Raw genomic sequence first — 26,421 nt, 5'->3', positions numbered from 1 at the left:
AATTGTTCATGAAAAAAACTGTTTGGCTTTAACTGTACAGGAAATTGTCCTAAGTACATTTCAGCTATAAGGTTTACATAGATGAAGACACCACTCTGTAATGCCGTATTGGTTTGTGACAACTGTGGTCATCTAACAGCTGCCACAAAGTTCCTTCTCATTGTAGCTTAAATTAATATTGATTACTGTAATGTACCACAGTAAATTTGCCCAAAGTACTCAGTCATACACGGGTGCAAGTCTCTTTGACTTTCATCCTACTATTGGACACTTGCACAAATATTCATTTGAAAGACTTAAAAAATTCAAAGGACAATAAACTTTTGTTGGTGTAGTTTTCCCAGTATTAATAACACAGTATCACTCTAACTGTATATTGTCAATAAGATGAACTCTTGAAAATGAACTACATACTATGTGAAGCCTGGATTTTTTGGAAGCAATTTTTTCTGTGGTTCTTATGACAAAGCCACAATACGTAGCCAACAGCAAAAGCATTAGGCAGTATGTGTTACTGCTTAACTGAGGCTGGATTTCTTATTAAAAGTCTACTGAAGGGACTTATTTGTACAGAAGCTCAAGATTTGGTCTGAAAAGGCTGCTTCATGGGTTAATGTATTCACCTATAAATAAAAGCAGTGACAGCTCTCCTGTCAGTACATGCTGATGGACGGTTCCTTTTTCCACCATTACAGCCTTGTGAATGTGGGAAAATTAATTTAAGTGGTAGTTAATTTCTAATGAATTCCATTCAAGCGGTTAATATGGTCCCTTGATGTTATGGTAACCTTCATGGATCATTGCATTATGTAAATAAATTCTACTTTATGCTGGTTTATTAAAAAAAGGGAAGATTGGTGAGTCCAGCCAAATCTTCACATATACAAACATGCACAAAATTTCTTAAGAAATCACTAAAATAGACTGTTTAAGAGGATTAGACTTGATTCCTACATAGCATATCATTCCCCTTTATAGGACACCCATTCTTTATATAATTTTGACAGGATCATCTATTATTTGCAGCACAGAATAGGAAGACTTTTGGAAAGGAGACCCTCACCACTCAGAATTGTATTAGAAATGCAGCTTGTGTATCCTTGAGGGACCCTCCAGCCCCTTAGATCAGCTGTTTTGCACAGGCATGAGTCACTGAACAGGCTTCATGCATCCCAGCTCCCACCTTGTCCCCTCTTTTGGGGACAGACCTCTGGTAGGGTGTGCTCTGCAGGGAACGTATACATGGCATCTTACTCTTCCTGCTCATGTCACTTGGCTTCTTCCCACTTACTTCAGTGGGGTTTAGGTCAGCCTTTTATTGGCCTTATTACTGGAATCTAAAAATCTTTTTAAAAATAACAAATATCGTGCAATACTTATTTTGAAGTAGTAATACATTTCAGTATTCAAATCCATGTACATTTTTGAAAGGTAGTGGTTTTACTCTCTCATACATCCTACTTGACGGATATAAAAGCCTCTGTATGAGCACAGAGATTTCTACGGTTGTGTAATCTGAGTGGCTAAGAAAAGCCTGGGTGTGCCAAAAAAGCAAACTTCCATTGAGAAGAGAAGCTAGTGGTGTGTCCCTTATAACCTAGCAAAGTGGGAGGCTCATTGAAATGCATGGACAAGGTAGCAAGAGGAAACCAGCATGGGGGGGAAGTGGGAATATCCTATAGGAAGAATAACACCATGCACGAACTGAAGGAAAGTAGGCTGCTGGCTATTTGTAGGAGAAAAACCTGTGCATAAAAGTATCTCAAGGAAAGATGCTGAGGAACCAGTGTAAGCTGGCCCATGAGCTGTTCAAAGGCAATCCTAAAATATATAGGGTGAGGTGTGTTTCCTAGAAGCACAGAGGCAGCTATTCATCTGTCATATTGCCAAAGCCTGAAATATTTGGGAGGACAGAATTATATAAAATATTTCAGGAAAGATTAACTCAAAAGACATATGGTGTAGTCAATAATGTCTAAGAACATATGAGAGGAAATGCTTGTAGGCAGAGGCAATATCTTTTATTAGACAATTGAAACAGTTGGAAAAAAATCTGGTAAGCTTTGGGCATACGTGAAAATAACTTGTATACCCAAAAGCTTTTCTATTTTTTCTAACAATATCAGTGATCTAATAAAACATATTACCTCTCCTTACAAACCTTATCTCACAAATTCAGAAGTTACACAAAAGGTCTATTAGGGTGAAGAGAGAATCAGGAAGTCTGTTTCATGAGAAAAGACTAAAATGACTTGTTTAGCTGAGGAAAACAAAGATTGAGAAAGGACATGATTGCTACCTAGAAAGAAATATCAAGAGGGTAAATTCCACAGGAACAGAAGTGCTATTTAACATAAAAGATACTGCTGGCATAAATATAAATAAGTCCTGAATAAATTTATAGGTGGAGTTGGAAGATTAGGAAAAGGAGGGCAATTCTACAACATCTTTCAAAGAATGGTGTTAGTAAAAGAAACTTAATTTTCAATGCAAAACGCAATGAATGTATTTAAATATTTTTATTAAGTAGCTGACAGAGTATCAGGAATCGCAATTTATCTATACATTGCCTTTATGGGCAGTGACTTTTTTCCAGTGGTCCCTTCTCTCACCCAGCTGGCCTAGAGCTGCTTGTTACCATACACTCATAGGCAGCATCATTGAAAGGGACTGGAGGCACTGCAAATGCTTAAGGAGGCTCCAGATATTGAACTTCTGAGAGCCCTTAACGCTTAAGTGACCTCCACCTTGGCCCCTGCTGCCACCGCTCTCTGACCTACCACTCAAGTCGTGTGCAGTCTTTGAGCAACGCTTAGCACCCGACTGTGCTATCACTGAGAACCTTCATGGGGGCTGCTTTTAGTTCTGCTCTTTACTTTTTCAAGCAGTATCATGGGATGCAGCCAAAGCTTACAGTGTGGAGGTGTTGTGCAACATACCTAGAGGCCAGAAAGGTTCTTCCACCACAATCTCCTTGTGTTCTGGGCTTGGGATAGATGAGCAGCTAAATGGGCTTATTTTCCCTCCTGCCCCCTCTTTGCACATCATGCATGCCACAAATCTCAAGTTCCTTAAAAAACAAACTCTCTTTACTATGTGTTCAAGGCAATGAGATGGGTGATGAGACAGCCCTCTGTGTTTGTGCGTTGAGTGGATGATGCTGAGGATGTACACTGAGTGCAGAGGGCACAGTGTGAAGCTGTGTGAGACATCAAAGCTGGCTGAATAGCAACAGACACCCTGGATGGGCTGGAGGAACCAGCCCACCTGTGCGCGAGAATAAGCCAGACAAGTCTAGACACTGAAGAGTTTCCGGGTTTTGTCTGAGCAATGAAAGCATCTGGTAGTTGTCCATTATGCATGCAGTGTGGATGCTCAAGGGAACAAGATGCAAGAGCAAAACCAAATGATACAAGCTGGCAAAGGACATGAGATGTCCTATGTTTCAAAACGTCAAAGAAAACCTAATGTGTGTGGATGAACAACTGCTTGAGCAACAGGTGTCGAAAAGTAAGTACAAATGGGGAACCATCATAAAATTTAAATTTCTTTCACTGTGGTTTCAGAAGTATCAGGACAAATGATAGATATCTTGTGTTTTTATCAGTGATCTGGGGGTGATACAGATCAAGCAATGATAAATGCGGGGTAATAAAAATCAGCGAAGAGGTAACAATGATAGGAGGGTCACAGGGAAAAATGTATGCTGCTCAACACAATGAACCTACACAAAACAATTTTATTCTGTTACATTCAAGTGCAAAGTTGTACACGTAGCAACCAGGCGTTGCAGCCATACCTGCACAATGGAGAATTGCTTGAGGAACAGTGTGAACTCTTTACTGGTCATAGAAAAATGACCACAAACCTGAACCCTTAATGGAAAGCTGTAGCATTAATGTGACCTTCAGAAGATGGAAGTAGAAGAACGGTGTGTGGAAAATTCAGGAGCATTTTAACCTCAGTGTTCAGCAATACACTGGTTGATTCTGCATACAGTTCCTGTAGCTTTATATGAAAAAAAAAGGGGGGGGGAGGTAGAGAAAATAGAAATATGCAAAGGCTAGAAAAAATATTTTATAGTAAGAATTTAAGATGATTGATCTCATTACCTTACCAAAAGACACAAGGCTGCCTTGAATTAAGCACTTTAACAGTGAAAGGCACAAAACTCAGTAACCATAAAGGAAACCAAAACAGCTCACCAGCGAAGTGACAGTGTCTTGGAGCAGACTCTTAGATGCATGACAGGCTGCAGCCCTGTGTTTTTTGACCTTATGTGTTTACCTCTCTTAGGATAGAATTCTTCATCCTCCAGACTGAGTCCTGGATTATTGCTTTGTATTTACTGTCTTGTCGTTCCTTTAAACATATCATATAAGTTCCCTTTTCATGACTCTGCAATTGGAGATTAGGATGAATGTCCAGACAACTTTCTTGAAACCAACATATCATTTAATATCAGAATGAGCATTCAAAGCAAAAATAAACTACTTGGCACACAATCTACATACAGTAGATTTTATCTAAACCTTGAACTTCCTATGAAAGTGGCCAATTCTAGATATCACAGACACTTCTTTTATAAAGAAAATGTTTCCCACTTTATAACAAAGTTTTCCTTCATGATAAATCCCTTTTTACACCCTGAGACTGCTTGTTCCTGGCCTTTTCCTCATTTGGGCATAGTCCGTTACCAATCTTTAATCATTTACAACAGAGAAGCCTGTATTATTTCCTGCATGTTTCTTTGCTTATTTTCAGCCACTAAAGGAAACCAATATATTTTTAGATCAACAACTCCACAAAGTGCTGAGTTCACTTTTTTTTTTCTTTTTGCACAATGTGGTATATAAAAACATGTGCCTCCTTGAAAAACAATGTTCTCTTTCAACTCTGTATTCACATTTACAGACAACAGAGTTCAAAGTCTGATGCCCAAGCTTCTCAGTGAAATGTGAGTTTTCCATTTCTGGAGGCTGGTGGATAACTCTAGTAAGTGACAGCTTCATCTTGGGTACCAATATTCTCTCCATAACCATTTTCATCATTTTTAGATCAGGTTCAATGTCTTCACTGTGATGAATCTCTTATAAAGATTGCTGCCTCCACTATGAGTGGGATATGGAGCAATAAACTGCTGCAGTTTATCTCCCAGAGGTATAAAAGTAAAACAATACCACGTACCTAAATAAACTGGGCTGAAAGTGTGACAGTTCAATAGCAGCTTCTTGGGCAGTTCAGCTATTCTAACACGTAGAAGAATTCTGTCCTGGAGAGTAGGAGAGACTGGACAGATGAGGGCTTGACCCCTCCTGTTTTGTGAAGTAAACCATCCCAGCAAGTCAGAAAGATCCAGCCCGTTCTCAGACTCTTGGACTACCATGTTCAGCCCACCATTTAAGCTACTGGTACAGATTCAGAGCTCTAAATGAATAATCTGATGAGCTGTGATGGAATGCACACAAGTATTTAAATGGATAACCAGCCTTATTAACATGAACGGGACAACAGTGTCCCTAATTTATACCTTAAAAGTCATGTGATAGTTTTCATCAATACATATAATATGCATATACCTTGTTGACTCAGAACCTTAGAGTATGGTGATGCTGCAGATATATGTAAACTACCTTTGGTAATGAAGCCTAATATCTAATATCAGATGCGTGGAACGCACTGAAACTACAGGAAGACCCTGGCACTACACAGAAGACATTCTGAAGTATCTCCACTGGTGCTGCAGTGTCCATTTGCACTGTTAAACAAATATGAGAAAGCAGCCTGCTTCTCACTTCCTTTTTCCTTGTTCAAGAGTACTTATTTTTTATTTTTCTTGTAAAATCAAAATTCCAACTTTTAATTTTCCTTTGCACAGTCACACTCATGGATATTATCGACAGATGAGTCATCTACTTCATCCCCCTACAAATGAAAGCTTCCAATTGTTAATACTTCACAAAGCCATTAGCAATTGTTCTTAAGGTTTGCGTTTTCTTGCGCTTATTTTTATCTTTCTGATTATGTACACGGTATGATAAAATAATTGGAAAAGCTACAAGGTGTATACAGAACCAATAAAATAAAACAGCTGTTATGAAACTGACTTTGGTGATGTCAGAATCTGGAAAAGTCACCTGTCAGTCAGCTAACCTCTGCGTGCACCTCCTGGATCCAAGCAGTTGTAGCTCCCCCAGTAGCACCATTTCCAAACATTTCTCCCTCGCCTGTCATTATTGAAGAGCTGTTGTCCTGAATTCAACAACCAACGCAGTAATTCCCATACGTGCAATCATAAAGTCTGACAGTCGTTAATATACATGAGTTCTAAGATTTATCCTCCAGTTGACCTAAATACATATCCACCTGTTGCATACTGGGAACGTGACAGTCTCATTCCCTGAAACAGTTTGGAGGAATTAAGCAAGTTCGGTCACTCACAACTGCAAATTATTTTCATAACTGTACAATGGAGACAGTCACAGGAGACATCAGTTGTCACACTCCTACTCCACTGCAGGGATTTAAAGAAGAATGAAGAATTGCTGGAAGGGGTAACCTAGACACAAAATCAGCAGAAAACTAGAGGCTGAAACTGTAATTGGAGCCTGAGTCTTATTTCATTTTTTAGTGTAAGGACTCTTCTTCCTGTGTTATTGGGTCCTATTTTCCCCCTAAACCATTTTACATTCTAGCTGCGCTCTCCTTACCTTTGCTCTACCTTTCATCTTCTGCCCTCACAACATCTTGTAAAAAGGACGAAATAAAAAAGAAAAATCATACATTTATGGAACTAACATTGATGGGTTTTTTAGTTTTACAGGACTAAATTTACGGTCTGGGTAACTTAAGTAGCAGTTGTATACCCTAACCTTTGAAAAAAAAGCTATTAAGCAACACGACATCCAGAAAGTCTGTAATGAAAGATGTAAACCCTCACCTACCAACAACTAGGCTAATGACTGACATTATTTCAGCATCTCATAAATAAATTAGGTAAATAAACCTAAAATAAACGTGCACCACAAGTTCACCTTCATGATGTCACATAAATTACAGGAAGCTATGAAATCTGATTTTATTTTTTTAGAATACCTCTGTAACAATTTGTGGACATTAACAAAACAAAAAAGGTTCTTAGAAGCAGGAGACTCGGTATTCCCATTTAACAGATGGAGAAATAGAGACAAAGGCAAAATTACTTTTCCAAGATAATACAGTAAGTCAATGGCAGAACACAATTACAATTCTGAGCCTTCTGTTTTCTAATCCTATAATCCTCTTTCCAAAATCTATTAGCACTACCGATGTTTCTACATGACGTTTCAGTGATGACCACGAATACTCCCTTCTTTTGAACACTCCACCCCAAGGTATCACAAGCTAATAGTTCAGATGATGACACATGAGTAATCTACAGCCGTGTTAAACATCTGAATTCATATTACTTCAAATCTTAAACTTCTGACTAGAAGCACTAAATTTAATGGCTTTAATTGTAACATGATTTTTCCTAATTATAAGTTGTTGAAATAGCCTGCTCAATCTGTATTGTATACAAACTTGAACTAAAGCCTTGGGCTAACAGGGAAAATGAAAGCATAGTAATTTGTGCCCCTCTCCCCTGTACAGTAAGCCATCTGTAAATTTCATTCCCTGTTGCGGAGAATTAGACCAGATTTAACAGATACCAGCCTGACCCGAGTAAAGCTGTCCCTGAATGCCACGTGCCACTACCTTCTGATTCTAGCTGGAGAGCGATTGCTGCTCCATGCCCTGCCAGCTCGTACTTGCAGGTCTCTCTCTTCACCATCTGATGTTGCCCTTGGCAAGCAAGCCCCAGAGTGAACCCCAGCACACTTTGTCTTGTACCAGAGTGCGAGCCTTTTTTCTGACAGAATCATGGGGCTGGATCAACTGTTTGGGAGGCAGTAAGTACAGCTGATAATTACTTTTGCTAAAAAAAACAACCTGCAGACCCTCACCTCATTTGATGGCCAACTCATTCAAGTCCTTGCACATTCCCCATGACTTTCCAGTAAAGCAGGTGGACCTCACCACTGGGTTTTCTGAACATACGCACACTCTTTACCTTAATGGTGTATTAATAACTGCACTCACCAGGTGTCACAGAGGTTTACAGCATGCAGGCTTTTCTGCCAAAACAAAATATACAGCATGCACCTAAACTAAAAGGTACTACTGACTCTAAGGTGGGAATCGGAGCTTTTAAAATCTCCAGTTGCTTAGACTGCCTAGCTGGCAAAGTGCATTAAAGCAAGGGTAAAACTTTCCCAGGAAATTTATTTATAAAGTAGGAGCTCTTATTTGTGAGCGTGTAAACTTCAGCCATGCTTTGTGAGGTACATCAAGTTTTCAACTACTTCAAGGTTCTTTGGTTCTGAGTAGGCTTCCAAGTTTTGAGTCAGCCTGTGTCTCTGGTTAGATGACGCTAGCCATTTTTCTCCCCCTTCATTGCCGTGAATTTCCTCGATGTCTCCTGAGATGGATGTCTATGTTAACTAACCTGTTCCTCTCCTTCCAAATCCACATTTCCTGTAGTGAGACGTGAATGAAAAGACAAAGTGCTCAGACACATAGGGACCAGTCAATAACCATTGCCTCTGGGTTATTTAGCCACAACTTTCCAGCTTCTCATTGCCTGCCAAGAACCTAGTAAAAATGAAAAGGTATAATTATAGAAGTTAGTAGAATTTTCAAGTCGTGGAATTTTAAGAGGGCAAAAAAGTCCTTCTAGTCATCATACTGTTTGAGCAACCTCAAATACAGATTGTGCTCAATCAACTTCACCTCTTCTAAGTTTGGGACACTATCTCACAGTGCTCTGACAATCTTGTAGCAGTAACCTACTTGTCCAAAAGCATAGTTTGGTATCTTGTGCTGAGAACTTGCGGTTCACAGGAAGATCAAACACCCCTGCTTCAAGCACAATGATGTTCAGAAGCACTAGGAACACACTTGGGGATTGCAGCAATTATGGCTGTCTAAATTTTCACCCGCTGCTACACAGATCCAGCAGTTTGCATTCAACAGCATGCTCAGCCGTATGACCTTTGAGGCATTTATGTTCCTAGTCATTCTCCCCAAACTCTCTGCTGGAGAGCTGTTTCAAGGGATACACAAAAAGCTGTACTAAAATAATTCTAGGGCCTCATTGGCATTTGTCAGCGAGCCTAAATCTTTAGAGAAACTTCGGACAAATTAGCTGGAAGCTGAAATTACTCATGTTTGTTGCAGATATCCACAAAAATCAGTTTACAAACTCTAGTCATAAGGCAGTAATTCCTAGCTACCACAGCTACCGCCTTTTTGTGTTAAGGGTCAGGAAACCTTTTACTAGTAGAATAGCAGGTACACCACGACCATCAGAGGGGACTTCTCAGAAGAATGAACACACTGAGAACACTTCAACATATACCATATAGGCAATATATTATTAAATTATGACATTAGATGCTCTAACTTAAAAATTTCTAGATTGCCTCATATTACACTGATAAAATGCCATCATCTCTTGTTAAAACCCATAATGTTAAGCAACGGTTAGTTATACTGGCATTACTGAAGCTACGTAAGGTTATCCGTGCTGTAACTCAACAGTGAAAAGAATTTTTTACCTTACATACGAACTAACCCAAAAGCTGGCACACCATCTTTTGATGTAACGTATTTAATATCATTTCCCACTTCAGGGCTTAGCTAAGTTAGAGGCTATTGTCTCTGTTACCACAGTTTTCAACATGACAGTTTTCTTTCACGGAATATTCATAGTATGTTGTAATAATGCACTATCAGCCATGTTTATTTTCATTTTGCTTTAATTAAGCACAGATGCATCCAAGTCAGAGGCTTTAGCTTCACTCTTACTAACTTAAGAGTAAACTAATTGGTTGTAAGGCATTAAGGCTAAATAACCAAGAGATCCTGAAAGTCGTGGCTTTGAGTTCTCAGCATCCACAGTTTGAAACAAAGGTAAGGCAGTGACCGCCACGAACTTGATTCACTCTACTTTTAGAATTAAGATCCAGCATTGTCACCTACAGCACTTTCTGACTTGGGTCCCTAGCTGCCAGAAGTCAACAGGCAGCCAGTGAACCGGCAGCGATCCCAGTGACACGGCTGTACACACTCGGATTCACAGACCTTACACAGAAACACCACGTTTATTTCTTTCCTCTCAGGAGCTCCACGGAAAAGCCCTTTTGGCAACCGCTCCGACGGGCAGCGACCGCGGCGCTACAGCTTCCGTTGCTTGTGCCGGGGGTTGGTCTTGCAGCAAACGTAGAGCCGGCCCCTGCGGCGAACAATGAAGCAGTCCTTACAGCGCCTTCTGAGCGTCGTCTTCGTCTTCAGCCCGGCGAAGAGCTGCAGGAGGCCGGGCAGCGGCGGGCCGGCGGGCAGGGCCGGGGAGGCGGCCGCCCCTTTCCACAGCGGCGAGGCCCCGGCGGCCGATGGGGGCCCCCCCGCCGCCCGCCACCGCGGCGCCAGCGAGCTGAAGGGCGAGCGGCCCAGCGAGCGGAGCGGCCCGGCGGCGGCTCTAGCCAGGAGGGACAGCATGCTCCGCGCCCTGCGGGGACAGCGCGGCCATGAGCACACCCCTCACGACCCCTCTTCCCCCCGTTACCGAGCCCCGCCGCCCCCAACGGCCCCCAACGGCCCCCAACGGCCCCCAACGGCCACCAACCGTTCCCAGCCGGCGCGGCAGCAACGCTGACGGAGGGGCAGGGGAGACGCATGCGCACGGCCGCCGGAGAGGGCGCAAAATGGCGGCGCCCGGCTCGACCTTCCGCCGCTGGCTGCTGCTGCTGCCGCTGCGCCGCCCGTCCCTGCCCGCCGCGTCCTGGCGGCACTACGGGCTGCGGGCGGCTGGCAGCGGCGAGCTGGTGACACACACGGGGCAGGTGAGGCCGCGGGGACGCCGGGCACGGCGGGCAGGCGTGGCTCCCCCGGGGGGTTCAACATGGCTCAGCGCTGGGTCCTGCACTTGGGGCACAACGACCCCGTGCAGTGCTGCAGGCTGGGGGGACGCTGGCTGGAAAGGCTCAGGGGAGAGCTTATTGGTCTTTACAACTACCTGAAGGGAAGGTGTGGGGAGCTGGGGGTCGGCCTCTTCTCACAGGTAACTAGTGATAGGACAAGAGGGAGTGGCCTCAAGTTGTGCGGGGGGAGGTTCAGGTTGGAAATGAGGAGACATTTCTTCTCAGAGAGAGCAGTCAGGCATTGAACGGGTTGCCCGGGGAGGTGGTGGAGTCACCGGCCCTGGGGGTGCTCAAGGAAAGGCTGGACGTGGTGCTTAGGGGTTGGTGGTTTAGTGGGTGGCATTGGTAGGACAGTGGTTGGACCAGGTGATCTTGGTGGTCTTTTCCAGCCTTAGTAATTTTATGAAGGGAGTGAAGAAAGCATTCAGAAAGTAAATAACTTTAGTTTTCTGAACCAGAGTATCTAGACAGTATATATGTATTTCATTGTCAGATATTTTGTCAGGCTTATGACAGAATGGAGTGATTCTTTATTTAATACGCACTATGGCCTTAACGTTTTTGGATGATGCATAGGCAAAAGGTATGTGTGGCTTCAAAAGCAAAATGCTGTCTTAGATAGGGTCATTAGCATAGCCGTTGCCAAACGTTGTGATCTGAATGCAACACTTGATGCAACTGAAGCATTGACAGCTGGGAGGTACCCTTGTGTAAGTGACACGTCACTTTGTTTTTCTGTTCTCGTGTAAAAGTTGAGCATGAGAACTAGGGATAGTCATGTAGTGTTTTGTGGAAACATGAAAGAGCTGTGGGGGGTGTAGTTGATGTTAGAAGACTACCCCTGTAGTTACTTGACTCAAGAGTGCATGTGTATCTATGTGTGTGTATATAAATGTGTATGTATATTTATTATACGTATTGCATATCATATATTATTTATCTTACATCTCATAGTTTATTTCATCTTCCAGATGGCAGTGTGGGATCAAAAACCATCACTAGAAGTAATAAACCTTCTGTTTGTATCTCTGGTCACAGATGAGGCTTCTGTTTACTGGCTTTAAGCATCCCTGCCTTGCCCCCTCTGCCTATTCTTCTTAACTTTCCAACCTAGAATTTATTTTCTCTGTGACAGAAGTGAAAATTAATTTTTCCTATGCAGTATATAATTGTAAGATGATGACAATGCTTGAAACTGACTAAAAGATTTAAATGATTTACACTTGATAGTTCTGTAAGCCTTTGTGTTCTTCAAGGTCCTTATTTTTTAAATAAAATCATTTTTATTTTACTTTTCAGGTGTATGAAGAAAAAGATTACAGGAAAGTTAGATTTGTTGGGCGACAAAAAGAGGTAACTCCTACCACTTTCCCTCGGGGAGAGGAAGTGGCACTTCTTTTAAATACTTGATGTCCTCAACCACCAAAATGCAAAAATAAAATTTGTTGGATTTCGGGTTTTTTGTGTTCTTCTTCTCACTAGAGTGAAAAATCTTCTTTCAGTACAGCATATGGTAGCTTCTGGGTACTGCCCTTTTCTTGTTAATTTAGCTGTTTGATCTTGTCTATAAAGAAGGAAAACCAGGGTTTCAGTAGCTTGGTGGGCTTAAGTCTAAAACGGTCAGAAATAATGAGGAACTCTGCAGAAGTTTATGGGTTTTTAAAATATTTGGGAGTTGGGCCTGAAATCTAATGTTATATTTTAAAACTGTAAATGACAGCATGTTTTCATTGTTTTCCCTTGGTAAACTACAAAATTAATAGTGTTGTTTGAATATGCCTTCTTTTAACAAAAAAAGTGAAAGCTAGGCTTTAGATTATATGTGACAAACATAAACATTTGAGATAAGAAATTTAGTAACCTTAGCTATCTATGTGCATGTTAACTATTCAGACTGATAGCACGTTTTCATTTTTGGTAATCTCAAATGCAGTGACTTATTTTTTCTGCTGAAAGTCATACTATATTTAAATATGGGAATAGAGAAAAATGGAATATAATTTATAATATGTAATAACTACCCAGAAAACAGAGCACAAACATTAGAACTCATATCTTAGCAATACGATAATTTGAGTAAGCAAAGTATACGTACATATTTTGATACTTCTGGAATAACATGGTTGCATGCTGACCATGACTTGTCCTAGAAACTGGGATCCAAGTTAAAATGTAGTATTGATGTGGTTGTGTTTCTCTGCATGACTATGGTAAGGCTAACTCTGTCAAGTAGAAGACTTAAGGGGGGGGGTGGGAGGGATCCAAAATGCTTCACACTTTTCTGTTTGAGGAAAAATTTTTGTTAACAGTGATTTACTAAATTGAGAACATAAAAATATTATAGTGCTCTATTACTGCTAATAACTATCTGACAAAACTTTTCTATAGGTATAAAGTATTAAATGAAGTGCCATGTCACTTGCTTTAGGCACCCAACTTCAGTCAATAACCATTTTTTTTTTATTTTAAATGTTTCTGTTTTTCCAAACTGAGTGCTCAAAACTGAAGTAAGCTGGATAGACCTGGAAATGCTAGTTTCCAACTGAACTTCAGTTGAAATAACTAATGTTTTGGGGTAGTGGAAAGCATAGATGCAGAGTAATTGGATAAATCCACAACCTTGTGTATCTAGTTAATTTGAAGAAGGATCTTAAATTTGCAAACTTACAAATTATCTTTTCAGTGTTATACCTTTTGCCTTAAAATAAGCTATAAAGCCATCCAATACCATTTACAAGTTAGTAGTGTGATTTTTAAACATCCTTCTTAGTTACTTAGTGGTATGATTTCAGATTCTTATGAGTTAAGTTCTACTGTAAATTTGGGTATGATAATACACTAGTCTGTAAGGAAGCTGCAAAGCTGTTGGGGTTTGATATATGCTTAAAGCTTGGGGGCTTTTCTTGTTTGTTTTTAGACTGCTGGCTGATGCAGTTTAACTTTGTTCTCCCTCTCTCCAAGCATTTGTGACTTCAATGGAAATTCATTCCCAGATTGCTCTAAAAATTCAAGACTTAGCCTATATCCATTAGGTGCTTACGTTTAAGATGTGGGAGCTGTAAGCATTTGGCATCTGAAAATTAGATGGTGTTTTCATTTGGAAAAAAAAAACTTTAAGGATGGTTCTAGTGCCATTTTTTGTTCAGCATCAGCACATAATTAAACGCTTTGCTGAATCACCTATCTATATATCTGTTTAAATACGAGTTTTGAGGCTTAATTTGCCTCTGCATATTTAAAATCTTAGTCCCTACCCACATTGCAAGGGTGTTTTTATGAAGGCATATGAGCATTTGCTGAAGGAGTGATAAAGTTTAATAAATAAAACTAAGATTTAAAGTATTCTAAAGTAGTGAAGCCTCAAAGGCAAAATTAAGTAACACTAACATCAGCCAAATGAAAAGTTATTTTGTAGGCTTGCTGCTGCTCTGTATCAACAGAGAGGGTATGTGAAACTGTCCTCCAGCATTCAGTTCTTCCTAATAATCAGGCACCACAATTCCCTGAGGGATCTGCTGCTGTCCTTTGGGAGAGAAACAGGAATTGTTTAGCTGGACTGTGTTCTCCAGTGCCTGGTCAGTGTTTTAGTGCTAATGATCCAGATGTGTGGATATTAGAGGCATTAAGTATAAGATGTGGTAGTTTTTTAATGCATACATATATAAATATTACTTTTCTAATTTAACCAGAACTCATTGTGCTGATTTTTGATTTTTTTTTGTGTTGTTGACTTCATTGTATCATGAATTTTGTAAGATATGTGCTATTTAACTTATGCTGCATGGCAAAAATAGGAATTTTACATAGGAAATAATTAAATGAGAATGTTGCTTAAAATGTGTTCAGAAGCTTATTCCTGGGAGAACAGTGATCGAGTTCCAAATGCAATGTCTCTTTCTTTTTTTTTGTGCTACCTCTGTAACTTTGTAGGATGTGCTCTTTGACTCTAATTTTCCATAGCTTGCAAGTCCTGCTAATGTGTCCTTGTGACCAATTTATTTCTGGTTCACTTTTTGTATGAAGGAACACTGAAAGCTTCAAGTTCAGCCCAGCTCCTCTTTCCCCAGCAAACGGCAAGCTATACGTCTGTTAAGCAAGATTTAGTGCTAGGTTTTAATTGTGAAGATGGAACAAAATTTACATATTAAACACTAAAAATCATCTGTGTTTATCTTTGGTGAATTTATCTGTGGTTAGCAAAGTGGGATATCTTTCTAGTGGCTTTGCCCTTATAGGAATTCCCCAAATGCATTTCAGCTGCTTGTATTGGAATTTCACAGCACTGTTTGTAGTCTGAACGTTGCCTTGTTTCTGAAGCTGATGCTAGCCTGCTGACTTGGTGACTGTGCTTCCTCAGTTACTTCTTTTTCTTCGCTGTGCTCTGCTTAATCAAACAGGACTTGTTACGAGACAAGTACAGCCTCCATAGCTACTTGTTTTGAACCTCAGTCTTTGGCTGCACGTGCCCCCGGTGAGGTCTGGCCGCACACCTTGGTTCTACACATGGCCCTTCTGAGAGCCTGCCAGGCTGTGGGAGAGCAGGGCCAGGTTATGTGGACGTTGTCACTTCAGTTCTGCCAGTCTAATTGTTTGGCTAACGAAATCCATGTGTTTTAGCTGAAATCATTGTTCTCCATGCTGGATCTTGAATGTTTAAATGTGCAGAACTGGGGGATTAATGATCTCTGGCAAGGGTCTAAAACAAGTAGCTGTGAGAAAACTGAAAATGGCAGCTATTAAACTGCATCTGTGCAGCCAGACCAGTATAATCCTGTCCTCGTGTAATCCCTAAGATGACACAGAATCTAATGCCACACTGCAATTTCCACTTCAGCTCCACTCTTCCTGTTGTGCTAGTACAGAAGCAGAAGCCATGAGAAGAACTGACATCAGAGATGGTCTGGTTTAAATACAGACTTCTTTTCCTTTGGACTTTTGGATCTGGGTCAGTTCCAGGTTTGGTTTTTCACTCTCAGCCTCACAGACAATGTACTGGCACAGGCAAGTAGCTGGAAACAAGCAGCAGTGGCATTGTCAGACTGGCACTGGGGGGAAAAAAAAAGTTGTTCATTGAGTTATGCTTTGGATAAGGACCACACTGTTTGAGTGTGCTTAGGGAAAAATCTCCCTTCCACAGTAACTACTACTGTGCTTTAATTGAAGGGACGTGATATAACTGAAGCAAAAACTACTTCTTTTTTTTTTATCCCATCATAATTTTTTTCCTCAGTCTTTTTTTCTGGCATGTTTTCCTTGCACATTCCTAGACTTTTGTTTAGCATGCTGAACCAGAAACAAGTCATTGTTGTACAGTAGATGAGAGGTTCTTATTTTCCCCCTATTCCCACAGGCTTGTTTGTGGTTCAGAAATAAACCAGTATATGGAAGAGTGGAGTTCTCTTTCTGATCTTGAAGCAGAGTTGCACCATAGTGCTATCTTCCTCCTTCAGCATAAAAAGAAAGATCCAAAATTTTGATCGTTATTTAAAGCAGCAGTTAAAATCCTTGCAAGCTGACTGCGATTGCATGCAACTTGTGGATGTCAGTCCCAAGCAATGAGTTTCTTGACTTTGCCATTTTGCTACAATACTGAAAGTTAATTTTTTTGTTAACTTTATTTAGCTTTAAGCAAATAAAATCCTGTGGTTGGTAAACTGACTTTTCTGTTGCTGTATGAAAAGCACAGATTTTTGTGGAAACTTAATTGAAGGCTTGGCAAAAGAATCTAAGTTGTCGTGTGCTAAAACTATACAAAAATACCCTTGCGGTTCTTAGAGATTCATTTAATGGGCACTTAAAAATCTTGTATTTTTCCTAAGACTCAGATACTTGTCAGATAATGACAAGTTAATGAAACTTATGCCCAGTATGGTAGATAGCACCTTCTTTGGGTTTGCATATTATTTTATATTCTCGTGTGTATAACATTGCTTTTGACAGAGGTGGTTGTCTGCTCAGTGCTGGCTCTGACCTAGTTGGAAGAAGGTGGCACATACGAATGAGGAAAGTGCTGCAGGTTCTGTGTAGGTGCAGGTTGCTCTGTTGCGTGCCTCTGGTGCTCTCCGGGAATGGTTGTGTTCGGCAGGTCTCACAGACATGCTCTAGTAAAAAGTCTGACAGTCCGTAGTGATATACATGTTCAGGAATTGTGAATAAGATGGATTTACAGAGTGGCATAACAGTGTTTAGAGGCTTTTCTCGTTTCTAATTCTGAACAATTTGCCTTTCTAACTGTTGTGTACCAAGTTCACGTCTTCCTGAGATTCATGTGCAGTGCTAGAGTAACATGCATGGTGGGAAGCTCTAAATTACTGGCAGTTGTTTTATCTCTCTCCTGACCTTACTTGTCCCACCATTATTTTGAGTTTATCAGCATAGGTTTTTGCAATTTTGACATGTAGTGGCAAAAGCAATACAGAGGCAGTGTCGGTTAAAAATTTTCTGTTCTCGGCTGCTTGTTACTGCTCACCTTTTTGCTGAATCTGCTTAGGTCATGTAAACCTGAGCATAGATGTGGTCTGTGCCAGGGTATGGGGATTATTTTTGTGAGGTTTAACACCTTTAGTTCACTGCTCTGGTGAACAAATACAGTGCAGCTGAAGTTGTTACAGCTGTGGAGAAAGTCAGGAAAAAAACTATGTAGGAACTTCTTAAGTTGGTTGCAGTGTAACTGTTTGGGGAAGCAGTTGTTTTCTGTTTGAGTGTGCAAGATAACTGGAAGCTTTCTTTTTTTTTTTCTTTCAGGTGAACAAGAATTTTGCAATTGATTTAATAGCAGAGCAGCCTGTGAGTGAAGTTGAAAGCAGAGTGATATCATGCGATGGTGGTGGTGGAGCTTTGGGACATCCTAAAGTATACATAAACTTGGTAATATCTTTGTTCTTCATATAGCATGTTTTGCTTGTTATTTCTTGTCTGTAAGTTCATCTACTCTTTGGCATGTTAGTTTAATGAAGTAAAAAAACCTACTAAGAGGCTCATTTTATTTGGTGCCTAATACAAAATTAAGATTTCTTTCTACCTAGAAGAATTTGAGAGTTTCCGTTTGAAGCTACCAGAAATTTCTTGCTTGTGATTTTAACTTTTTAGAAAAAAATAAATGTCATAACAAAACAAATAAGGCAGTGCTCGTTCATATTACTTTTTATGAGCAAAAAAACAAACACCCACAAATCAAACTTGCTATATCTTGAGGCGTTTACTCTATTTAAATGCCACTGTGTAGACTAGCCATACTTTTGCATTATTCTTGGGACTGTGGTTTATTTTAGAATCCTGTAAGCTCAAGGGGGAAAAAAAAGGAAAAAAAACCTGTCTTTAGAAACCTTGGCATTTCTGAAGACTGAAAGATTCATTATAGTCAGAGAATCAGTGAAAAATAAATGTCTTATTCTCCCTGACAGTAGCAATGTAGTTTCCAATGCATTCTTACTCTGGATTGTAAGAATATTGAGGGTACTGATGAACTTAGGGAATCAGTTGATTAGGCACTGTCCTGAGGCAGACCCTTACTGCAGATAACTTAGTCTTTGCTTGCTTACCTCAACTTTGACATTTGCTTAATACCCAAGAGTGGTAGGGGAACTGACAGTAGTGTCCTTTATTGTCAGCACTGTTGAGACAATCATAATTACTTCTATTTTGAACAAAGTAAGCATTTTATAATGATTTATTTTACATTCTTCAAAGGCAGATGTTCTGATGGCCTAATTCATAAAACTTAGGAAGCTTGTATTCTTTAGTCTTAAGAAGTTAACTTCTGTAGCACTCCGGTCTGACTTAACGTTGATCTTTTTGGCCTGCTTCACACTCTTCTTGAGAAACGCTTTAGTTTTTGTAACTTTTGATATCTTTTTGTGTTAACAATTAAATTATGTGAGGTCTGTAGTTGAATTCTTGAATGCTAGTACCTGCAAACAGAGAGAATGATATTAGATCAGCTTGTTTTCCTTGGCCATAATGATTGAAATCCCAACTTTATGGGGTTGGAGGGTAGTCTGGATTTTTTCACTTTTAATATTAACTTGTCGATAGTCATGTTGCTAAATAACAGAAAATTCTCCTTGTGTCTGCTTGTCTTGTCTTTTCCTCATGTTAAAGAGGACAACAATAGCTTGCAATCAGTCACACTTCTAAATTTTAATTATATATAATTTCTATCTTTTGGAGAGAAGAATAAAATCTTACACACACTGTAGTAATCTGTTTCTCTCCAAAACGTTTCTTTTCAGGATTTCTCTTGAAATTCTATTGATCTTTCCTCCTTCATGTAACTAACTCTGTCAGCTTACATTATTGGCTGAAATTCCTGTCTAGATATAACTTGAAAATGAAAAATCACGTTCTCTATTAAAATAAATACAAAATGATCCTTTCAGAACACTGGAGCAAATACGACTGAACTGACTTAAGCTGTCCAGTTTGGTAAGAGACTCCTTTATTGCTGAAAAGATACCATTTGCTGGACTTAAAAATTGTGTTTTGAGGTCAGGACTGGTAGTTAAAAATGGCAGCAGAGAAGCTGCATATGGTGTAGATAGCAAGTATGAACCTCTTACCACCTTTCTTACTTCCAGTGTTTCAAGTAAGCATAAATTCTGTACTTACCTATATTGATCCATTTTAAGATGGCACATGTAAGTAAGAGAAACTTTGTAATTTCTAAAAGTTCTGTAAAGTGAAACTAGCATTTGTTGTGTCTATATTTTTGCAGGACAAAGATACGAAGACTGGAACGTGTGGCTACTGTGGACTTCAATTTAAACAGAAACATCACTGAAAGATTATCCCTGCATGCTTGCAGACTTCTGTTAAGATGTTAATGTTTAACTATAAATAAACAATATAATTAAAAGCTCAAGATCTACATTTGTGTTTCTTAACTATGGAAAGTCCAGTTTGTGCCTTTTTAAAACTACCTTTACAAGTATTGATGATCCAAATGGTATTACAATATCTACTTTGTATTTATTTTTGTTTTTATGGAACAAATGTCCAGCCTTGTTTGTCAGACTTCTTGTGGGCTTGAAAGTGGTGTCTGACTGAGGCAAGGGCTGGCTTGTAATGAGTAATTTGTATTCTTTTTAATACTGAATTTGATATAAATTACAGGGTGATTGATTATCCTAGGTGTTTGTCTTTTGGTGGTGTTTGATACTGTTAATTTGTTTGTGGCCTGGTGTCTAGCTAAATTCAAAAAGTGGAAGCACAATTCAGCGTTGTAACACTTATAGGCATGTATCTCAGGAGCAAGATCATGATCCCTGAATTAAGTAGCTACAGTTTGTTTGCTGTATAGAAGAAATACAGTGCCCTAAAACGGTTATCAGTTTGAGCTGATACATGGGAAAGGTGAGAGCATAAGTATTTGTGCTCCATTTGAGTGTATATATCTGATTTTGCTTCAACAATTTCACACCCTTGAAACCTCTTTAGGAATTGGTCATGTCAGACTCAAGAAAGTAGGGATATTGCTCCATTGCAGGTAACGTCTTTTGCTCCAATAATATAGATAGGTAGGTACACAAGTTGTTGTTAGACTGTAACCTCACCTAGTCTGCAGGAGGCTGGTTGAAGGACATCATCTTTTTGCTACCTTCTTGCCCTATTTGTGTAGTTGTGTAGCATTCCAACATATAACTGTGACTTTCAAACAAGGCATGTGCCTGAAGGAGGAGGATCCAAGCTGTGGCCTTTGCTCCAGAGAGAGTTTTAATCTGTTGCTGGAAAGTGAATTCTTAAACACTGGTAATGGAACATGGTTCCAGGCAATAGTTGCTGCTTGGTTGAAGTTCAACAGGGTGGATTCTACTAAAGCTGCTGTTTATATTGCTGTAGTTAAATTGATATAATGGTATCAAGTTGAATAAAGTCACATGGGGCTATGGCTACTAAATTTGCTTGCTTGTCAAGCTATAGATGAAGTTGAACAAGTGCAGTCAAGCTTAAGGGAAGGTCTGAACTATTCTGTCCGGAGAAGATGTGTTTAGAGGCTATCACTGCAACTACTCAGATGCATATACACCCCTTTTAAACATTTATTCACCTGTGAGAGCTTAACCTCCCTTTCTATATCTTTCACCTTCTTCCTTTCCTCTTTGCACCATTCCATTGCTGCTCATTTCAGTGATCATCAGGTTAGCCTTCGATTCATTCTCCGTAATGACCTAGACTTAAGAAATAATGAGTTATACAATGTTATATATGGCTGGTACGGTTCTCTTAATGTGCTACCATCTCTGCAAATAGACTCAAGAAATATGTTACTGTATGTGGTCATCTGTGTGCTTGTGATTTTTCTTATGAATAACATAGCTGCTTGGATTACTGTTTCTCATAATAAATTGGCACGGCATCTGCTGAGGACCCTGACAAATCCCATCTCACTGGTCTTGGCTACGGAATGCTCTTCTTGTTCTCCCTGAAGTACTTGTTGTATATGGAGCTATCGATTGACACCAGTGAAGCAAAGAAGGTCTCTACTTTGCTCTGGGAATTTGCTCCTTATTTTGTATCTGCTAGGCTTATATATCTAGTTGTGAATGGCTGTTTATATGAAGTCTTGCACTCTTGAGTTCTGCTGTCCACATACCTGTGGAAAGGCCAACCTTAATCTCCAGTAGGTGGGGGAAAAGTGAGAAAAAGCAAATTCTTTGGCTGGTCATAAGCAGATGTGTGAAAATGAATCTTCGAGGGTAGACTAAAATACTTAAGAACCATAATGCTGCTTTGATACTTAGGCAGAAAATTCAGACTAGAAAGCATAATGGAATAAAATTTACAGACTTTAATTCTGTCAGTCACTGTTCTGTTTTTCATAGCTCCAGCCTGGGAGGAATTATCTATAGCCTGCTATCCCAGTTACTAAAGTACAAACCATACTTTATGCTCAGTCACTATGAAAATAGGAAGCGTTCTACATTGATGTGTAGCTAGTCTTCATGGCTGTATCTTGCTTTCACCTGCTAAATAAAAACAGATTGCATATCTTCTCTTTATTTTTGCTACATATATTAAGCTTTTCATGGTGAAAGTCACTATGTATTTAAACTTTAAAAATGAATAAAGATGATCCAGGCTTTTCCCATAATATTCAGTGCTCTCAATTCTCTAATTAAAAAGTAACTAAAATTAGTTTACAAGCCAAGTATAGTTAGTTCATACAGGCATAAAAGATGACTATATCTGACTATGCCACAATAGGCAAGTGCATCCTTTTGAAGCTTCTTTGAGTCCTATGGCATCTGACTGCTCTGGAGGTTGCTCTTGTAATATGCTTCTCAAAATTAGCAGACAGCATCCTTATACTTTCTGACCTGTAAGTAATATTTGCATTGTTTATTTAATACTGGGGAAGAACTAGATAAAATGCAGCATACTGTCATAGCAATAGAAATGTTTGGTTCTACATTAGCCATGTTGTTGGCATTCTTCTTTTCTCTGCTATTAGTCTACACTGGTTTGAGAAGTAATTAAATTTTTCTGTGGTGATCTCTTGAGTTTGTTGCCCGAACTTAAATTTAGGGATTCCTTAGAATCACATCTGTCAATTCAATCTTGTCAATGGATTGGATTGATGAGGGTAAAAATGACCCCACATTCAACTTTTCATAAAATTTATGGTGTAAATTACCATTTGTCTCCCTCTCCGGAGGTCCATCAAGACTTATGTGGCTAAGGAAGAATAGCAGTTTCAGTTTTCATAATCAGAAGCAATATAACAGAGCAAGAAAAGGAGAATTAAAAACATATGTATCCTTGCTGCATATGTCAGTGACTTGTAAGATTGAACTTCACACACTTTTCTTTTTGTCAAGGTCTGTTTGGTGTTAGCGGCCCGTGCAACAAGACGCATTGAAGACCGTGCATGCTCAGGTAGTGACAGCTTTCGCTCTAGTCTTTCCAGATCCCAAATAATTTTCTACTGACTGATTGCAGTGGGGGATTGCAGTTGAACATGCTGACTATCTTTTTTTCCCCATGCTGAAAGCAGCTCACAGAGCTCAGATGTGTTTGAGTTATGGTGAATTTAACTGACAGTAACAGGAACTTATTTTTCTGAGCCTGAAAGTTATGCAGTCATTATTGATTATTCCAGGTTTATGTTGCCATCCAATGGCTTGATGCTCATTTTGCCATCTGAAATGCTTAGCATTCAGGTGTCAAAAAATTGAGATGACAAAGCAAAAATGGTCATGTGGAAGAACAGATTATGGAAGAGTAGCAGAGGAACCAAGAATGCAATTACTGCAAAATGGAAGTAATGAAAATGGAAATAATGTGATGGAATGCTGGGAACATTGCTTTTAAACTTTTTTTTTTAAGGGGCTGTTTGTTTCCCATAGAGTGATGCAAATATTGCGAGAATATGCATAACTGCACCCATCCATATTATCTTCTGCTGATACTACATCCTATTTTAGGAAACCTTTCCAATCACCCTGCTGTGCATACATTTTTATTGCCATACTGGCAACTGTATACCAGTACAAATGCTATCAACAGCACTTTCTAATGGAGATGCTGTTTTAGTAAACACCAGAACTCAAGCAAAAAAATTCTTATCCCTAAGCAGTGTGAATCCACTCGTGAAATAAGAAAACAGTTAAACATGAAATTTGTAAAGCTGGCTACAGTTCTGTAGGCATTCCCACCCTTTTTTAACATTCCCCAGTGTGTATATTTTCTCCTTTACGTTCTTTATTTTTTTCCTGTTTTCTCATTATTGCATTTTTCCGTGTCTTCTGTTCCTTTCCCCCATCTGCCCCTTCCTTTATAGCTTTATTAATAAGAACTAAATCTTTGACAAATCAATGGCTTACTTGTAATAAACCTGTCTCTCTGGTTTACCTCTAATGCTTATCTCCTGCTTCAATAAAACAGAGTGCCTAACTCAAAAGCCTGTTCTTTATGAAACTCTGTTGCTTGGTCTGAAGCATACATTTAAGAAGGCGGTCATTTGGCTAGAGTTTTTTTTTTACTCTTGAGTGGATCAAGAAATCTAAAACTGCATTCACTACAGTGATTAATGATCAAAATGAAATCTCTATTTGTAAATTTGACGCTTTATAGTGTAGCAACCTGACAAAGTATTGCATAAGATTTCTTAGTCTTCACATTACGATTTATCTTAACAGCAAGTTATTTCAGTTTGTGTTAACTTTGTGTCAATACTGGTATATTTACAAATTTTGTAGTCATGAATAACTTTCAAAAATTATTTTTTTTTCTTGTAGAGATACTAGAGAAGGGGAAGAAATTAGCTTAGAAGTCTATATTAGCATATTTGCTGTGGACAGAATGATTTATTTATTTTTTTCAAAAGATGTAGTTAGGAATACAAGAATAAAAATTACCTGATTTCTACGTTCGTGTACATTTTCCTGAACTTTGATTTGTAGGAAAAAGTCACTTTCAAGAAAACCTGGAGTAAGGCAGTTCTTGGTTTCTAGAAAGTATTTGCACAACGTGCACCTCTTCCCTCCTCTCCATGGAGTCATCTTCTGGTAGCAGACCTGTGGTTTAATACCTACGTAGACTTAAGCAAGTACTACAATCTCTGGACTGTGCAATGCTCTCTGAAGCTTTTCAGCTTCACAGATCATAAAACCAAGTTCTCATGCATCAGCTACTGAAAGGAAATCTGAAGTGTTTTAGATGCTAAAATAGGATATGTAAACAAATTGGGGCACCAGTGACTGTAGCAGAACCTCACATGGTGAATTTCTTTTAATTTTAAACTTTAAGATAATACAATGCCCTTACCCTTGTGTAATAAAAACAAGTGAGAAGCACAGAAGTGTGACTGAAGAGTATGATCTGCCTGACCTAATTTTAGTCTGGAGTGCTTGGGTGTAAGGGAGGTTGAACACTTGAAATGAGGGGATATCAGAAATAAAAAGGACTTCCAGAAATGTATTGCCTATAGCAAAGATTCCACTGATGTTCTGGGTAGCACATGTCTGTCTCTGAGGAAAGAGGGCCTGGACAGATCTGGAATGAGACAATGTAAGGGCTGAAGCTGGCAGGGGTACAGTAGCAGTTGCTGGCTTTTGGCATCAGAGCTGTAAATCTAATCAGTTGTGGCCTCCTGCAAAGCTCTCTGGATGCTTACGTCTAGAGTGAGAACTGGACTTGCTCCACGTTCAGTTTGTGCCAACTCTGAAAGGCAAGCTGAGTGATGTACAGAGAAGAGGGATACAGGGGGTAATGTCTGCATGTAGTCTTAGTTACTCATAAACCCAGTGATCAGGAATGAGGCAATTGCCTGCCTACACTTAGGGTAAGATTCTTACTTAATATTGTTGATATATTGATTAACTTATAAATTTCCATAAGCTTAGTATTGTTCTTGTTTCCTCTATACAGATGTTTCTGGACACACAAATACTTGGAATTGATGCCTATATGCTGGATGTGATGAAATCGGGTATGTTCTGAACCAGAAACTGAGTTTCATAGATTCCATCGTGGGAGTTAAAGTTGGCTTAATGCTTGAGAGGGAAGTGTTGCTTAAGTTTGTAGGAATGGACAGTAAAGTATTTAACCTGGCTGTTTTTATTCCCTGCAGCCCTTGGGAGATCACTGATATCTGTAGAGAAGTATGCTGCAATGTAGTCTACAACCATGGTATTCCTGTTATCAAGAGTGGAGGTCAAGCCAGAACATAGTCCAAGCAACATAAACACAAACATGTGCTCCTGTAGCCAAAGCATAGGAGAAACATAGGGTCAAGAGAGAGAATGGGATTAATGTACAGCTGGGTATTGCTAAGATTTGGGGTCAGGTTTAGGATTTGAATATCTCTATAAAAGCATCAGCTCAAATATCAGTAGTGGTCACAAAATCAAGTCTATATTAGAAATTACTAGGAAAAGTAAACAGAAAATATTTGTGCTGCTGCCTAAACTGAAATCTTACCCATGCCTTGTATTTTTCTGTACAGGTATGATCCTTCTATTTTTATATTTAAAAAAAGAGAGTCAGACTGAAGGAAGCCACACTGGTTAAAAACTTATTCCCATATTCAGAGGACAGCTAGAAGAGCTATAAAATTAAGCAGTATGTATATTGTGAACAGCTAAGAGAAACTGAAGAAAATAAGAGGGAAACAAGACCAATAGTGAGCATAATTAAGGCCAGTAAGAAGCACTGAAATTTTAGAAATGGAAAGAATTTTAACAGGTGTACTAGTCTAATGTGAGAAGGATGTGGTAAAATTTAGTGATGCTAAAAGGTGAAAATTAGAGGTATATCTGTTATGTTATGTAACTGTATAATAGGAAATCAATAAAATAATTTCCAGTAATTGATAATCAAGGGGCTGCTCTTTAATATCTGCTAAATTTAGACATTTTTAAATTGGCATGCCCAAGTAATTAGTTTCCACAGAGCTGTCCAATGAGCCTTCTGGATCATTAAT

At 39.3% G+C, this 26,421-nt stretch overlaps 2 protein-coding genes across 2 annotated transcripts; one reads left to right on the top strand and one right to left on the bottom strand.

Annotated features, from left to right (window-relative positions):
• Positions 1 to 9,821: 9,821 nt before the first annotated feature.
• On the bottom strand, positions 9,822 to 10,578 carry MRPL36 (mitochondrial ribosomal protein L36; the record flags this gene model as incomplete). Its single annotated transcript, XM_083825285.1, has 1 exon — positions 9,822 to 10,578. The coding sequence occupies one exon, from the start codon at positions 10,576 to 10,578 to the stop codon at positions 10,258 to 10,260; it is 321 nt and encodes a 106-aa protein (XP_083681411.1). The 3' UTR covers positions 9,822 to 10,257.
• Positions 10,579 to 10,585: 7 nt separating this feature from the next.
• NDUFS6 (NADH:ubiquinone oxidoreductase subunit S6) lies at positions 10,586 to 19,859 on the top strand. The gene is made up of 4 exons (XM_083825284.1): positions 10,586 to 10,922; positions 12,300 to 12,353; positions 17,745 to 17,867; positions 19,714 to 19,859. Exons 1-4 carry the CDS (start codon positions 10,608 to 10,610, stop codon positions 19,777 to 19,779), a joined length of 558 nt encoding a protein of 185 aa, XP_083681410.1. The 5' UTR covers positions 10,586 to 10,607; the 3' UTR covers positions 19,780 to 19,859.
• The last annotated feature ends 6,562 nt before the right edge of the window (positions 19,860 to 26,421 follow it).

The sequence above is a fragment of the Anser anser genome, assembly GCF_964211835.1.
Source record: "Anser anser genome assembly, chromosome: 2".
Lineage (NCBI taxonomy): Eukaryota > Metazoa > Chordata > Aves > Anseriformes > Anatidae > Anser > Anser anser.
Note: the sequence above shows the minus strand (reverse complement) of the source record. Positions and strands in the feature narration are given on the sequence as shown.

Excerpts from the sequence above, each read along its gene's own strand:
- NDUFS6 (XM_083825284.1), top strand. The coding sequence starts at position 10,608 with ATGAGCACACCCCTCACGACCCCTCTTCCCCCCGTTACCGAGCCCCGC. Across the intron at positions 10,923-12,299 it reads TGGTGACACACACGGGGCAG|GTGTATGAAGAAAAAGATTA; the intron begins GTGAGGCCGCGG and ends TTTACTTTTCAG. Across the intron at positions 17,868-19,713 it reads CTAAAGTATACATAAACTTG|GACAAAGATACGAAGACTGG; the intron begins GTAATATCTTTG and ends ATATTTTTGCAG.